The 17,629-nt window shown below is 28.8% G+C and overlaps 1 protein-coding gene across 1 annotated transcript; it reads right to left on the reverse strand.

Moving 5' to 3' along the window:
• Positions 1-2,950: 2,950 nt before the first annotated feature.
• Positions 2,951-4,143, reverse strand: LOC114387221 (protein E6-like). Its single transcript, XM_028347364.1, has one exon. The coding sequence runs from the start codon at positions 4,050-4,052 to the stop codon at positions 3,237-3,239; it is 816 nt and encodes a 271-aa protein (XP_028203165.1). The 5' UTR covers positions 4,053-4,143; the 3' UTR covers positions 2,951-3,236.
• Between the last annotated feature and the right edge of the window lie 13,486 nt (positions 4,144-17,629).

Raw genomic sequence — 17,629 nt, forward strand, 5'->3', positions numbered from 1 at the left:
TAGGGTATTATAGGAAACAAATAATTAATTTACCAAAAAAATTAGAAGAGGACAAATAATAAAGTAAAAAACGTCTTATAAACAGGAACAAAGATACTATTAAATTTATAATAATTCATACACTTTATTCAATCACTTGAGCCACACTCCCTCAATTTTTGTAATGGTCAATATACAACTTAAAATTGTTTTCGTTTAGTTAAGGAATGTGAATTCACCATACTCAACAAAAAGCCTATTTCTATTTTATATTGTGGATTTCAAACACCCCCTTCACCGGTAAACCTATATATCAATCATTCCTTTCACCAATTACCAATATCAGCACTTGTTAACGTGTATCAATACCATTATTGATACGAGTAAAGTGTTAATTGGCTTATTTAAATAAGTTAACACAAGAGAAGATAAGTGAATATAGTTGTACGAAATAAGTTTAACATATCATGAAATGAAATATATAAAATAGGTGAGAATGAAAGGTTACAAAATAAGTATAACATAACAAAACATGAAATAACACAAATTACAAAAACAGTGAAACAATTCTGTAGATACAAAATAAAATCCATAACATAAAATCGCAGGTCTTCTTCCTCTTCTTCCTCTAATATGTACACCTTGTTGGAATGTCTGGTTGTCGAGTCTCAATGTTTCCTGTGTGAGACATTATATAAGGCTGAATAAATCATCAAAATTAATGATGTTGGAGGAGATGCTTTTGCTTCTAATTTGTACGTTCTGGTAAAAAAATTCCTCTATGTAAATATATGTTCTGATTTGCAATATTGTTCTACAAAAGGTTGGTTTAAGAAATAAAATAGACTCATGTATAAATATGTTACATGTTCAGACATGTATATTAAAAGAATCTTAGGATTTTGTTTTTTAATCGTGTAAATATAGAACACGTTTTGAGATAATCATATTTGGTAGAACACAATGAGTCAACTAAAGGTGAAAATATCTGAAATGCCCTTTATTTAGGCAGGAAAAAAAATTGCTTCTAGGACAAACACAATATTGACTACTTTTTAATATATAAAGATTTCTAGTTTTTTTTTTGGGTTGTTTCTTCTTTCCTGTAATACGCAAGAAGTTAATGAACACTGATATGGCCATATGCAAAATTGATTTTGCCAGGGAGAACAAGTAGGTGGGAGTGACAATTTTCCTCTACGTGATTCGATGGTACCATTGATGAATTTCCAGATTACTCTACCCAAATCATGTTATTTTATGATACGGGTCTCCGTACTCATAAATTTACCATTCCAGCCATTTTGGTAACTCACTAGTGTCTCAGGTTTTGACTACAAGAGGAGTTAGGTGTTTTAGGTTACCGGTCAATTCATATGAAACCTAACACTTTCTATTTCATCACCCCACTCTCTCTTTTGATCTTCTCTAATCTGAATTGAAATGGTTATTTTGTTATTTGGGTTAAATTCAATTAACATGCTCTATTCTGATTAATTAATTACAAGATGCCTACCTCAAGACTTTTGATCTTCTCTATTCTGATTAATTAATTTTCAATCGTGTTAGGGCATTTTCATGCTTTTTTTATGGAAAAAATTTGGGTCAAATGGATATTTGATTTCTTAGAATATCTCAAAAATCAATTTTATTCTTTATATTTTTTTAATATGGTTTTAGTTAATATAATTTAACCGAAACACATGTTTTCAGTCACTCATTCAAGACTAAAATCAATTAACTTAAAACAAATATACAAAGTAAAATACATATTAAGTTTTTTAATAGAAACTAAAATCAAATTTTGAGATATTTTTAGTAATAAAAAGTATATTTTATCAAAACAAATTTATAAACTTAATTATTCTACAATCTACACGAATACTACTATAACGCTGTTACATTGAAAACATAACGTAGTCTTATCACATAACCGTACATGATTATGAATTATATGTAAATATTAAATTAACATTAAACGATTTTTAAATTACTAATTTGTGTATGTATAAGATTATTTAATAAATAAAGAAGACGTGTGACTTATGTGAAAAAGTCAATAGCTGCCCCCTTCTAAGTTCAAAATAATGGTGACCTCTTGAATTCATTGGCATCAGGCCTACAGTTAGGACTTATGCAAACAAGCAATTTTTTAAAATAAATAAGTTGATTTGTTTCAAAGTCATAAGTTCATAACTTGTGCTTTTAATGTATCCTCTTCTGTAAGGAAAGTTTAGTTTCTAAATTATTTTGTCAAATGGTTGCTCAGTACAGTACAATTTATGAGGCAGCAGATAAAGACAGATACCAAGCAATACAGCCGTTGTGAATAATTAATCCGCAAGGTAGACATAGCTTTTCACATTTGTTTCTTGCCACATTAATATAGTAGTTGCACAAATTTATTCTCACAAATTTTCCACCTACAAGTAATTTGCATCAGCCCTCCTAAAAGTAAGCCACAAGATTATCTCAATTTAGTGGGACATATTATGTACTCTCTATGAAGATGCTCAAATCTAGCTTGTTCTACCTTATTTGCATATAACTAGATAGTAATGCACCAAATTACAGTTTCGAGTGACCGGATTTGTATTTTTAGCAAATTCAGCTGCTGGTAAAACTGAACTGCCCAATTCAGATAAGTTAAAAAGGGGAAAATACTTCAATGAAATGAATGAATGAATGAACCCACTTGAACAGTTGGTCTCGGAAAGGGTGTATACCACTCAACTTCAGTATACAATGTTCAAATTAAAAATGGTATCCATCTGAATTTCAGGGTAGATAGAGTAGGTAAGGAAAAATGGGATTTTTGAAACTATTATCTTGTAATTGCTGTTTTGTCTGTGTGCCTAGTCTACCCTCGTATTGTGCTGCTTTGAAAGACAAAGAAACAAACGAACCAAAAAGGTATAACTTACCAAAAAAAAGGGGAACATAAAAGAAATAAAAATGAGAGCAAGAAACATACAAGCTTACTTCACAATATTATACAACTTATTAATATGTTATAAGCAAAAATTACTCATGCTCTCGCAATGGTATTTCCAGATCATAACAGCGACACTGCAATCCGGAAGCAAGACTTAATAGAAGTACTACTAAGTAAAAAATAAAATAAAAGCCTTTCATAGTTAACATATCCTTTAACTTTGTGTTTTCTTGAATCTAAAGCACAATAAAAACATTAAACACCCATAGTGGATACTCAAAATTAAGTATGGTGAATTCTTCACTTTGCCAGTGATCCAAGCTCATGGCTCAAAGTTCTTATGCTCATCTTCAAACTCCTCCTGGTTCTGGTATCCATTGTAGTTGACACCTCTGTTGTTGTACCAATTGTTAGTGTTCACTTCCCTAGACGAGTCACCATAGTTTGTTGGATTGTACTTCTCCGCGCCAACGTCATAAAAGTACTTTCCACCCTCCAAAAACCTTGTGTCACTCATTCCTTGCCTCTCACCATTGTACCTGCTAACAGCATTGTTGTTGTAAGTATTGTACCTGTTATTGTGAGCATTGTAATTTTTGTTGTTGTTGTTGTTGTTGTTGTAGGAGTATTTGTCATTGGCAGCATCGTTGTTGTAGTTGTTCTGATAGGAGTTGTGATACTTGTTGTTGTATCCTTCTTCTGTGTACTTTGTGTCACTTAACTCATATTGGTTACCCTCATAAGAATCCTTGTTGTAATACTTGTTGTTGTTGTTGTTGTAACTGGTTTCGGAGAACCTTGTGTTATATGCATCATTGTTGTAGTACTTGTTGTTGGAGTTCTCAAACTTGGTCTTGTAGGGGTGGTAAGAAGTCGGGGTGGTGGAGGGGACTTGGTTAGACTCATCATGATGACCATATAGGCCATAGCTGTTTTCAGTCTCGGGAATGAAAGGTGGTTGTTGCTCTGGCTTGTTTACTTCTGGTGCTTCTTTGTTGGGAAGTTCTGTCACTTTGGCATTGTCTTTGTCGAAATGGGTGACTTTGCTGAAGAACTGGCTGTCTCTAGCAGTGATTTGAAGAGCAAACAAAAGCGTAGTGAGGAAAAGGAAAGAAATGTAGTTTGATGAGGGAGCCATTGGTAACAGAAGAGAGGGGAAGGTGGTCTATACTGATGAGAAGCTGTGATTGCCTAACTATCTTTATATAGAGGTTCTTAAACCCTTGGTTTTCTTTTCTCCTTTCAAAATTTTCCCACTTATTAGGTGTAAATGGGACGAAGTTGGATGGTTGTGGTCCTCTGAAAGAAACTTTAGCTGATTAACCATGTATTTGGATTCCATCCATATAGGATGTCATCAAGTAACTGCTAGATGATTTTGTTGTATTTTGAGGTGGTAATTTGTTGATAGGAGGATTTTTTTTTCTCAACGTGATATTAGTAAGAAGTTATTTTTATTAAAAATAATGACAAATTTTCATTGAGAAATATAAATAAACACAAGATGGAGAATGATAATTCAAAAATATACTATTTATCAATTAAAATTTATTAAAAATTATAAGATTATGAAATTTTTATTTTTTATTTAATGATTCATACACATGGTTTTATAATTTTCAATATAAAAGAGGTGTTGAGAGTTGAATAATGTGTTGATAGCAGTTCTCAAAGTAAAATGGGTCCTTCTTCCTCCATTCATTTTGTTAATCATATTATGTAATATTGTGAGACTGAGGACTCTGCTTGTATCGTTATGGAAAGCAGCAAGTGCAAAAGTCTAGTCAATAATTAGATAGATTCACAGCTTTCTCTTAGCCTCGTCCTAAGGGAGCTTAACATTTAATTAGCGTCTTTCATGTTTCCTTTATTGTAAGCTAACACTTTATGGGCTAGTAGTTGCACCATAGATTATGACGCAACCATTGCATTCGTAGGTGGTAGTTTTCATACCGTTGGATTCCAGCCTCGAGAAGGTTCTTTGTTTGATTTGCATTCATATCTAGAGCGGTCCATAAACACACTAAAAAGTGTATTGATGGTGCTATCAATTGTTTGTATAGCAAAAATGGTGCTATCAATTGTCAAAAAAGGATGGCTAAAATGATACAATCAAACTCTATCCACTCGAATAAAGATTTTGGTTCTAAAATCAATCGTTCGAATTGTTATAAAAGATACATGCAAAACATATAACGTAGTATATATAAAACTATTAAAATGTAATCTTTTGATAGTTTTAAATATTAGTAGTTATAATTTTATGTTTTTCCAACTGAAATATATCTCATTTTTAAAGACTCAACTTATTACGTGTAAATATTTATTCTTTGAGGACCTCCTATTCAAGTCTTATTTAAATAAAATAAAGAATAAATTATACATGTCTTTTTTGAAGTTTAAGAAAATTATATATATTTATCTTCTTTTTATATAATATATATATATATATATATATATATATATATATCCTTTAAGATTTAAGAAAATTATACGTATATCTTTTCTATTTTTAAAATCTACGTAAACTTCTTAAATATCATCTAAACATTGACATAATAAGTTACGTATATTAATAATTTTAATTAAAAAAAGTTAAGATATATTTTTCATATTATAAATATAAAAATATTTAAAATTTATAGCTGTAAAAAAACTTAATCTATTTTTCATAGTTTATAATATTTTATATTTATGAAGATGAAAAATATATTTTAATCTTTTTAATCAAAATTGTTATCGTATATTATTTGTTACTTTCAATCTTAAATGATATTTAGGAATTTTGTGTAAGCTTTTAAAAAATATATTTAATTTTATTAAACACGAGGAAAGATATGTATAAGTTTTTCTTAAACCTAATGTGATATATATATATATATATATATATATACTCTAAAATAAATGATTGCGCGTGATAGACCTGACCTATTGATTAGCGTTAAATAGATGCCAAAATTAGCTTTCACATTTTAGTCGTTTTGGACGTATTACGTATAGACATCTTATATCATAACTCCATCGATCATTGTATGCCCACCAATTAAAATACGGTGATTGATTACGGTTTAGTCCAAAAATCAAACTCAGTTGCAAAATTAATCAAAGACTTATATAAGAGAGATAGGAAAATGTTCTAAAAAAGTTGAAGCTTGGAAGAAGATAAGGGGGCAACAGGGAAAGAATGAAAACAAGAATGAGACAAGGGAATGCCTGGGCGAGTAATTATGCGCAATGTTCTCGGAACCGGTTCTGTTAGTGAACAGATGAAGATATTTGGTCAAGGATCAATCATTTAATTAGGGCGGAATAGTTTTAATAATTTTTTTAAAAAAATTAATATAATATCCTAGTACCATTGAATAAAAAAAATATAATGTGCATAAATTTGATAATAATAAAAAATAATTTTCATTTGAAAGTATCATATGTTATAATTTCTTTTAAAAAAATGACGTTGTTTTGAAAGTTTTTTAAAAAATAATTTTAAACATTTACATCAACTTCTATATAGGATTATATGGTGTAATATTTTCAAACAATTAAAAGTATTTTGATGTTTTTTAAACAATCAAGGAGAGTTAATGTATGGGTGGAAAATTGAGGAGTACTATTGGAAGAAATTGGATAATAGTTAAGTCTAATGCGATAATAAATTTATCTTTAAAAGATAAAAAATATAAATTAGTTCTTGAATGTTAAAATATGTAACAAATTAATCTTATCATTAATTTTGTGAAATCATTTTATCACTAAGTTATAATATTTAAAAATCAATTTGACAATAAATTATATTTTTTAGGATTAATTTGATATTAAATTGTAAAGTTTAGAGACCGATTTGTTATTAAATTTTACATTTTTATACATTCAAAGATTAAATTTAAATTTTTTTTCTTTCAGGATCAATTTGTTAGTATCTCACACTTTTAGTAATGGATTTAACTATTTATGATAAGTAAATTAATAAAATCTGATTGTATTTATTAATTTACTCTTTAAAAATATAATTGAATTTGACAAACGCCTTCAAATTTTTAATTGAAGTTAAATTTTTTATTTTCTTATCATTATTAAAAAGATCATATTAGTAAGTAATTTCAATATTTCTCTAAAAAGAGAGTAAAATAGGTGCTGAAATCTAAGTTGATCAATCAAACTTTGCCAATGATTCAGATTACTACACTTTAAAATTAGACAAATGGTAAGATTACTTAAGGAATCAAAAGTAAGTATAGTTCTTGCCAGAAAATATTATTAATAATCCTCACATTGTCATTATGGTTAGTAACAACAACAACAACAACGCCTTATCCCACTAGGTGGGGTCGGCTACATGGATCAACTTCCGCCATAATGTTCTATCAAGTACCATACTTCTATCCAAATCATTAAGTTCGAGATCCTTTTTGATAACCTCTCTTATAGTCTTTTTGGGTCTTCCTCTGCCTCGAATTGTTTGTCTTCTCTCCATCTGGTCTACTCTCCTCACTACAGAGTCTACCGGTCTTCTTTCTACATGCCCAAACCACCTAAGTCTATTTTCCACCATCTTCTCTACAATAGGCGCTACTCCAACCCTCTCTCTAATAGCTTCATTAGAAATGGTTAGTAAAACCCTTAAAATTAATGATTTTGCTTCAATTTAATATCAGGAATGAAGACTCTTTAGATAGATGAAATAAGGGTGAAATTTGCTTTCAAGGATCTTAGTACTACTCCAAACTGTGACAAAACAAAATGGGTTCCTTAACCTAAATAAGCACACTTTTGCATTATACTACTTCAGATCATTATGCAAATCCAAGTGCATGGTGTTGGTAAGATACAGGAGTAGCAGGACACTTTGTGACTGTCAGGTGTCAGGTGGGGTGGAGTAGAATTTAGCCTTTTTTTTAAAATCTCATTTTTGGTTAGGTTTTTTTATTTACTAACCTGCTCTTGTACATTTTAAGGGTGCAATTGTTTGTAATGCATGCCAACTACTTTGGGGCCACCCAGATGAAATAATTAGGGATGTTGATGTTACTAAATTTTCTTGATGTAGGTAAATGTAATGAAGGAGTGGGAAAGAGGTGGGATCTACATGTAACTGAATTGGTTGCATTAAGCACAAACAAGAAGAAAAAAAGCCTTGAATAGGTGGAAGTTTCAACATATGAAAATAAAATCCAAATCAGAGGGTTTTTTTTATTGGTGAAAGCAATTAGGAGAACCATCATAAGCAGGTGCACGCAAAGAAAGAGTGGAATGAAATGAACAATAAAGTGAGAAATTTATGACAAAGAAGTTCCCGTGTAGCATTTGTGTCCAGATCTGAGATCTGTGCCTTCCTCTGCCCAAAATTTATTTTTTATTTGGTTATTAGATTACCCCCACAAGGGTGGAAGAAGAAGGGCTCCTACAATCATTCATGGATTTTAATTTTATAAAGCAAAAGTGTTAAAAGTTCTGTTACTGTACTAGTCTAAAGACCCCAAAACTGGTTTGATTGAGCAAAGTTGTTTGAAATATCTGTTTACAAGATGATATATATTTCAAAGCATTTTTTTAATGTATTTTAATTGAGGTGGATAATGAGAGAGAAAAAGTAAGTTCTAACAGTATATTTTCAACTAATAATTCTATCAAAGTGTAAAAATTAACAAAATGAATTTTGTTATGGTCAATAAATAAGAATTCAATCGAAGTGTAAAAAACAATAAACTAAAAATTAGTAAGTTCTGATGCTATATTTTCAACATGTGGTCAAGAAAATACTTTCATGGCCTTTCCAGAAGAAAATAAAAAACAGAAACAAGAGTGGAAGTTGATGAACTGAAACACGTTCCATTAAGAGAAGATGATTGATGAATTAGTCCAAGAGAAACAGGATCCATTTCACAGACTTTGACTTTTTCCGTCTTAATCCCAGCGCTTGATGACGGCAAAAAAAGGTTTCACTTGGAGCTTGTATTTGTTGCTCCATTGTGGCAAATATGAAGTGTTGGTTGTCATTTGCTTGTAAATAATTTGTACAACTTTGTCTATCTCTTTATCACCTTAATTAATTATTACAAGTTTTTTTTTTTTTGTGAAATGTGCTCACACTATTAGTCAGACATTTTGTTTTGTTCCTACATAGGATCTAATCTAACAACACATAATTAAGAAAGACAAGAGAAAAAAGATGTGACAGAAAGAAATAAAAGATGAAAGGGTGCGTGTGTCAATCTTGAGAGTTAGGCGGGTTCCAAATCATAAAGGACAACAACAAAAGATTGGGTATTAGAACTGGTAAAAAAGGGTTAACATTTCTGCGAGGTTTCCTAGCCATTCTCTTCCTAACATAAGCCCTTCGGTTTGAGGAGCTGAGGGTTGTTGTGGCAGAGGAATGGAGGGTAGTCCCAGTTGAGGTAGCAGGGGATTTGGGTGGCGATGTGGTTTAAAGCTTGCAGCCTCTGTTCCCACGTTGTTTCTTCCATGGCACAAGATAAGGTGTTTTTTATCCCATGGATAAAGCAAAAATAAAGGGTTTAGTTCCGTTATGGTGCCCGACCTTCAACAACACAGCTAATATTATTTTGCATCTAACATTTTATTTTTCGTAAATAAATTAAAAATAATTTATTTAAAAATAAATGTAATTTTAAAAAAAAAATGTTAGAGTTTTTTATAATTAAATAAATAAGAATAAATAATATTATTAATTAAAATAATAGTTTGAAGAAAAAAAAGAAATATTTTATTTATTTATTTAATAAGAAATAAAATAATTTTTTTTACAAAATAAAGAAAAAATAGTCTAAATAATAGATTGAGAGTACCTAGTTATAAATAGAGACATGTTAGGTCAGTTTTTAGACTGACGATAGTCTCTGTACTTTCTCTTCCTCTCAATTTTCTTTTTTCTTCTCTTCCTCGTTGCATCATTGTAAAATTTGAGCATAAGATTTAGAACTCATTTCTGAACAATTCCCACCGTTAGAAATTGCGAAAAAATGTCAAAGGTGATAGAAATTCTCTTTGTATCGTAACTTTCTCTTTTCCCGTAAAGACCTAAAACCTGTCCTAGTAAAACTACGATCCCGGACTCGTTAACCATTGGATCATTGTGAAATTCGGACACCAAATTTGCAATTCATTTTCTCATATTTTTACCATTGGGATTTACAAACTAATGTCTGGGGAGGGATAAATACTCATTGCACGCAGCAGTGGAATGAAGGCTTCAATATCTTCTTCTTCTCTCTAACATTTGGAAACCTTATTAGAGTAACTAGAGAAAAAGCTTGAGAAATGTCAGGGAATCATTAGAGATTCCGCTATCGCTGCCGAAACACACATGAGCCTGCTTAGAGATAAGGGATGAGTTTATCACAATTGAAGTTAGAATGAACATGTGTAGGAATCCTTAAAGGATCAAATTCGGGTTTATTTTAGAATGTATATTGTATTAAAATTCTTCCTGTATGATTATGTGAAATTGTTTGAAGGGTTTTACTCTCCGTGGATTGAAAAATATTTTTGTATAATTTTTGTGTTTTTTTTATAGGATTAACGTGATAAATAATTGTATTGGGATCATGAAATTATGATTGAAATTGTGTATAAGTGATAAATTAAATATGTGATGAATTGTGGGATAACATGTTTCTTTGAAATTATAATATTGTTATTGAGATTGAGTATAAGTGCAAAGTTGAATATATGTTAATTTGTGAGATACACGTAAACATGTAATGGTGGATTGTGACATTATGAGATGTGAAATATTGGACCAACGACCTCAATAACTTAAGAGGGATAGGCTCATAATGCAGAAGAAATAACAATCAATTTAATAATGTTCTTTAAACATGCAAGACAAAATTGATTACAACAAAATAAATGAGATAAGGGAAGAGATAATGCAAACACAATTTTATACTGGTTCAGCAAAGTCCGTGCCTACGTCCAGTACTCAAGCAACCCACTTGAGATTTTCCACTCCCTTTGTAAAAATCCATTTACAAAGTCTGAACCACACAGGGACAACCCATCCCTTGTGTTTAGGAATCCTTACAACTTAAGAGACCCTCAAACCCTTAATCAATCTCTTTGAATGAGAAGAAAGAAAGAAGAATTCTCTCTTGAAGAGAAGGATATTACAATTGAAGTCCATGGAGAAACTCTTAATGGATTTGCAAGTGTTTGCTCAAGAGTTTCTTTTGAGAGAGCATTTGACAATGAAATTCTCTTGTAATCTCTTTCATTTCCTTTTGAGAGGATAAGACATTTTGAACAAGTAAAACTCTTTCTTCAAAATTCGTGCCCAAGTCACCTATTTATAGGCCTTTGATGACCATTCACAAATCCAATCAAAAGATGTGATTGTTGGCAGATTTTCTGAAAACTCTCCATTGGTAATCGATTACAATGTTTATGTAATCAATTACACAGTTATAATTTGAAGGGTTATAACTTTTGAATTTGAATTTTCAAAGTTTCATTTCTTGTAATCGATTACAAACATATAATAATTGATTACATGTTCAAAATTTAAATTTAAAACCCTTTTCAATAGCTCTTTTTCATTCTTCCCTTCCGGTAATCGATTACACTTCTTGGTAATCGATTACTAGAGCCTTGCATGACTTTGAAACCCTTTGTTTTGAGGCAAGGCTTGATCTTTAGTGAATCTTGAAACAAGGCTTTGTTTGTTGAATCATTCTTGAATCAATCTTGAAGCAAATGCTTATTCTTTGAAGCGACCTTGTTTGATTCTTCTTTGACATCATCAAAATTCATGTATTCATACATTCACATGAAATTGTGAACATGAGATTTAGTTGTGAATAAGTATGTGGTTAACACTTGATGTGAAAATACTTGTGTTGTGAGCTGTGAATTATATACAATAATCCGATCAGTGTTTACCTTGAGAAAAATGTTTATACGCAGTGTTAAAGGAAAAATGTAGGTTTCCTTGTTAGGAACCAATGTTAAGTTGTAGCGCAATTTGTTAAACATGTTTGAAACACGAGTGTGAGGTCATGGGTATTGTATAATTCACAAGCAGTGTCTGTGTGTAAAAAAATGTTTTAGGGGTTGAACCTGAATCAGGAGGATGAGGTCTTAACGGATTCTTCGGAGTCTAGGTCTTGGGGGTAAAGACACCCGGTTTAAGTACTCCTTTAAGCCTATGTTAATCCCATATGATTAGAGCATTCTCACAAAACGGAGTGACCCTCACCGGTCACCTTATGATTTTACTTAGTGAGAGTGACCTGACATACTCATTGTATGGTGTGCCTTGTTATGTACTTCTAAGCGCCCCAGGGTGGTTTTTCACTTATATGGTACCACATTACATATAGGCTTGAGTCTTAGTGTATCTGTTGCATAACGCTTGTATATTTATTGATATAGATTGATTTAGTGATATTGTGTTTTGATCTTTGAGTATGTGAATGATGTGAAAATGAATGAGACGTGTTGTGTTGTGACGTGATGTTACGCGACAAAGTGGTAAAATTACGTGAGTTATGTTTAAGTAAGTTGTATCTCATTTATATGATATGTATATCTAGTTGTCCCGTTTCTCTCTATTAGTTAGGAATGTGATAACTCACTCCCCGTGTGTTATTTGTGTTTGGATCTTATGATGATCTCGAACTTTGTGTTCGTGGGAGAAGATGATTAGGTGAATGACTATGGAGAACCTCATGCTAGAAGATACAGGAATACAATTCTCTGATAAGATGTGACATTGTGGTATAGGTTTCTCAATTAATTGCATGAAGTCTTGAACGACCTTGTTTGAGCTGAGATGATTTTGTTATTTATTTGGATAAGTTTTATTATGATACGAAAAAAAAAGTGAATGTAAGTCTTTTATCCTTTTAAAAAGATTTTATTTAAATGTGTTTTAAGAACTTTTAATTAATTATAATTTATTTTTATTTTATTATTAGTACATATATGTATGAGATAGAGAGTGTCACACTTCATACTTAAAAAAAATTGAATATATTTTTGTTGATTCATGTTGGTATCCTTACTCGCAAGTAATTCTGTTTAACCTGCTATAGACATCAAAATTATTTCTCAAAACATTTAATATAGTTGTTTATCAAGACAAGTAATAAGCAAAATTTTATAACTTATATCTGTTTTTCTAATGAGATTAATATGATGACATGAGTTATGGTCAGAAGAAAAATCATACTTCATTTATCCAAAGTGAAATAATTATTTTTATGTTAAATTTCATTCATTAATTGTGTGATAAATTAAACGTGACATATTATCAATTCACTAGAGTCAACCTAATAATAAAGAGTTGGGATACACGAATATTTAAGTTTGATTCTCTTTGTCATCGTTATAAAATAAAATAAAAACTTGATAAATTATCATAAAAAAATTAATTAAGCCTGGCATGGTAATAGTACTTGAAATTTAATCCTTAAAATTTATGCTTATTTGAACAACAACTAGCGCACTAAGATAATTTCCGTGACTAAATTGAAGCAGAGGAACTAAAAAGATATTGCATCATTTGTTGTTTTGACAAGATTGTTTTTCTACTAAATATATTTCGAAACACGGATAATCCATCTCTTTAGATTTACTATCCAGATGGATATGTACAGGCAAAAAAGTTACTTGAAATGCTTAGTATTCTCGGGTACTTGCTAGCATACACTGATACAATTAAGATCAAAACTAGTCCACCATCACTGAGAAACATTCTTGAAGTGTAAGTGTTAGGAAGAAAGTTGTCAGCAGTTGTAGCTGTAGAAAGCACTACGCGCGGGGGCAATTTCCTGTTCAGTCTAAAAAAAAAAAAACTTGCTTGCCTGGTAATTATGAAGAGAGCATATAACATCCATGCACTCATTAATGTAAAGGTGATTAGAGCAGAAGCCTGAAAACATGCAACTTTGGTCAAAGAATGGCACACGTGATAAAGAACTATTAAAATCCTAGAATTTATTAATCTAAAAGGTTTATACTCGATAAAGTAAACTGAAAGTTTTAAGCATACCAGGAAGATTTGCAAGAGATGCAGTCAGTCCATTTCTCTCCATCAGATCTTTGATAAAACCTAGAAGCTACACACATGTTAAAATTTTTGCAGCTACTTAGATATTGAATTTCTTGAAAGTGGAAAGCCTTAAAATGCTAAACAATAGAAACTCAGCAGGCCTCACTTTATCCCCCAAAACAATAGAAGTTCAAAATTTAGAAATTCAGAATGCACAGTGCTGGAATAGTATGAGAAACCATATGATATCAAAAAGCTTCAAATAAAATATCAAGTTTGTACAGAGAATGTACTTCACATTCTCATAAACGAATAAAGAACCATTTTCTTTCACAAATTAGAAATATCTATAAAATATTAACTAAACTTTATATATATATATATATATATATATATATATATATAAGCAGACCTGATGGTGATACTTTTTGGTCAATGAAGAGCATCTCTTCAACTGATCGAAATCCTGTGAGATGAGTGAACTGACTATATTCGCCAAATACATATGAATGAAGTGCCCGAAGATCATCAAGAAGGACGCTGATAAACTATGGAACCAAAAAGGATAGAGAAAGGGAGATTAGAAAATTATAGTGTTTATGAATAATGGAATATATAACTCCCTCACTGCTAGGAAGCTTCAGTAATTTCTCACATATCCTTAAATCAGAAATGTCACACCGGACGAGTGTACTTAGTACCACTGCAGACAGGATAAAGTATTAATTAATTATATTTACATTAATCATTCAAACTAGTTATTCTAATTAAGTTATGCGATATAAATGATTTATATATTAAAGTTAAAGATTGAATCTTTCGAATATTATCTAAGTTGGATCTTAGACGAAAATAATTTTTTGTGAGACTTTACTTATTTTATGAATAAACTCCGGATTAATCAGAGTTTCTTTTTTCCAATAAACGAGAGAATTAAGATAAAAAAAATTAAACTAATTATTAAAATATATATATATATATATATATATATATATATATATATATATACTACATCATGCTCATCATCATAATCATTATCATTAATATGTTTGTTAAAAGAAATATGTAGTACATTTTTATATTTTTATTTAAATTTAAGTTTTTTATATTATTTTTTTAATTTACAAAATAAATAATAATCATTAGCATTATTAAAAAAATATAAAAATATATTAAATAAAATGATATACCAAAAATTAAGAAAATATTAGTAAAACCATATAATAAAAATATAAAAAAATCATATTAAATACAGCAACATACAAAAAATATTAAATAAAACCATATAAAAAATATATATATAATATTAAATAAAACTATAAAAAAGTAAAAATACATTTATTTATTAAATAATTAAATAAAAAATTATTTACAAATTTTGAAAAAGAATAAAAAAAATTGAAGTCATAGATTCATTTACGATTTCAATAAAAAAAATAAAAAAAAATATTTTACGACTTTAAAATCCTAAAATAAAAAAAATCGTACAACTTTAAGGTTATAAATTAAAAAAAAAAGAATTCCTATATCTTTAAAATCATAAATTAAAAAAATAAAATATTTTACGACTTTAATTAAATATAAATAAAAATTATAACATATATTATAATTATCAATTCAAAAATCATCATTTGTTACTACTAATAATCTCTGTGAAGATATTAATTTGAAACTTACTCACAAATGTTAAATAAAAAAAAAAAACACCCCATATGATACTTTGGCCGGACTTTGCCTTTCCCATTAGAGGAAGCAAGAACCTTGTGATATGCCACTCATGCCTTCCCACTGCTCACACGTCATGGAACTTTAACTATATTTATATAAATAAACATACTAGCTGAAATTTTTTATTATGAATTCAATTTTATGCAACGTGTTTGTAGTATAAAGAAGTTTTACACGGAAAACTTTTATATAATTTTTTAAATAATTAATTAATTATTGTAATTTAGATGATTTTATGAGTACGCACAAAATATGTCATCTATTTTGTAAAGGCACACACACACACACACATATATATATATATATATATATATATATATATATATATATATATATATATATATATATATATATATATATATATATATATATATTAGCAATGGTGGATTCACGTATTGAGTTGTGAGATAATTGTTCCTATAAGATTTTTTCTAATTGTATATGTATAATAAAATAAAGTGGATAAATTGATACTACTTTTATTACTTTATTTTTTTTATTTTATAAAGTATTGAAAATGAAAAAAAATCATAAAACATTTTTAAACTATAAAAATACATACATGACAATTATACTTTGTAGAAACTTAAGTATTTTGGATTTTATTTATCATGATATTATGTATTTTATAAAAACTTGTGATATTTCTTTGGTTTAAATGCAATCTTCATTCCTCTATTTTTAAAATTCATAAATTTGGTCTCTTTACTTAAAAATATAAACATTTAGCCTTCATATTTTTTGAAAAAAATTATAGTTTTAATCCCTCTATTTTAAATAGAGACATTTAGTTTTCACTTTTATAAAATTTAAAATTTATGTCCTTTCAAAATATTAATTGATAAGAAATTAATATGATGAGACCTAAATTTAGTAAGGTAACACGAGATTATTTATTTAATTCATATCATAATTAAAATTAACTTTAATATCTTAATAGTCAACACTTTTAATTTGACTAAATTTCTAAAATTGGAGGTTAAATGTCTATATTTTAAATTAGGATGATCAAAATTATAAATTTTAAATACTATGAAGATTAGTATTTTTATTTTAAAATAGAAAGATTAAAATTACATTTAAATATTTTTTTTCTTTTGTATAAACTATTTATTGTTGCCGCTAAAAAACATTTATGGATCTGTTACTATATATTAGACTAAAATAAAATTTTGATCCTTTATCTATCTTAATTGACACCCTTATGGCTTGATATGTAATGTTGATGTCCTTGCTTTGCCAACCTCATTTGTTATTCTTATTCATAAACACTATAATTGAATTCTCACAACATCTCTTTAGTGGCTTAGAAATGAAATAACAACTTTAAACTCATATATAAAATTCTTTAACTTATGCATCGGTTAATTTTAATTTTATGAAGAAATTAATTTCAATTGTAGGAAAATATTCTTTGTTAGCTATTTAATTTTTTTGCTTTTCCGTTATGTACAAAAAAAAAAACGAGTTTGAGTAATATTTTAGATTGTTTTAATTTTAACCCAATCCCTTGTCACGTATTATTTTAAAATTTACACTTTTTTAATATTTATGTATTATTTATTAATAATAGGACTTATTAATTTAATTAATAATATTTTTTTAACATAATATTAAATTTATATTCATTATTTAATTTGATATATAAGCATTTATATCAACTAATTCATTTAAGTTATCATCAAAGTGTATACCTATATATATAATCTCCTCATCATTCTGGTGTAATTTGTCCAAATGTTATATATTATAAAATAGACTTCAATTTTAATTTATACCTTTTCATTTTACGACTTAGTTATAAATAATATTAAAATTTATATGCTATGTTAATAAATAAAATTGAAATCTTATCTCACATGCTATTTTGTTCTTGGAGGTTTTTTTCTTTCGTTTTTTTAGTTCAATAGTCAGGTGAAATTTAAATTCAAACAAGTTACCCAATAAAAAATTTGTACTGATTATAAACTAAGTTT

Source organism: Glycine soja, chromosome 15, assembly GCF_004193775.1.
Source record: "Glycine soja cultivar W05 chromosome 15, ASM419377v2, whole genome shotgun sequence".
Taxonomy (NCBI): Eukaryota; Viridiplantae; Streptophyta; class Magnoliopsida; order Fabales; family Fabaceae; genus Glycine; species Glycine soja.

Coding starts and splice junctions, on each gene's coding strand:
- LOC114387221 (XM_028347364.1), bottom strand. CDS start 4,052: ATGGCTCCCTCATCAAACTACATTTCTTTCCTTTTCCTCACTACGCTT.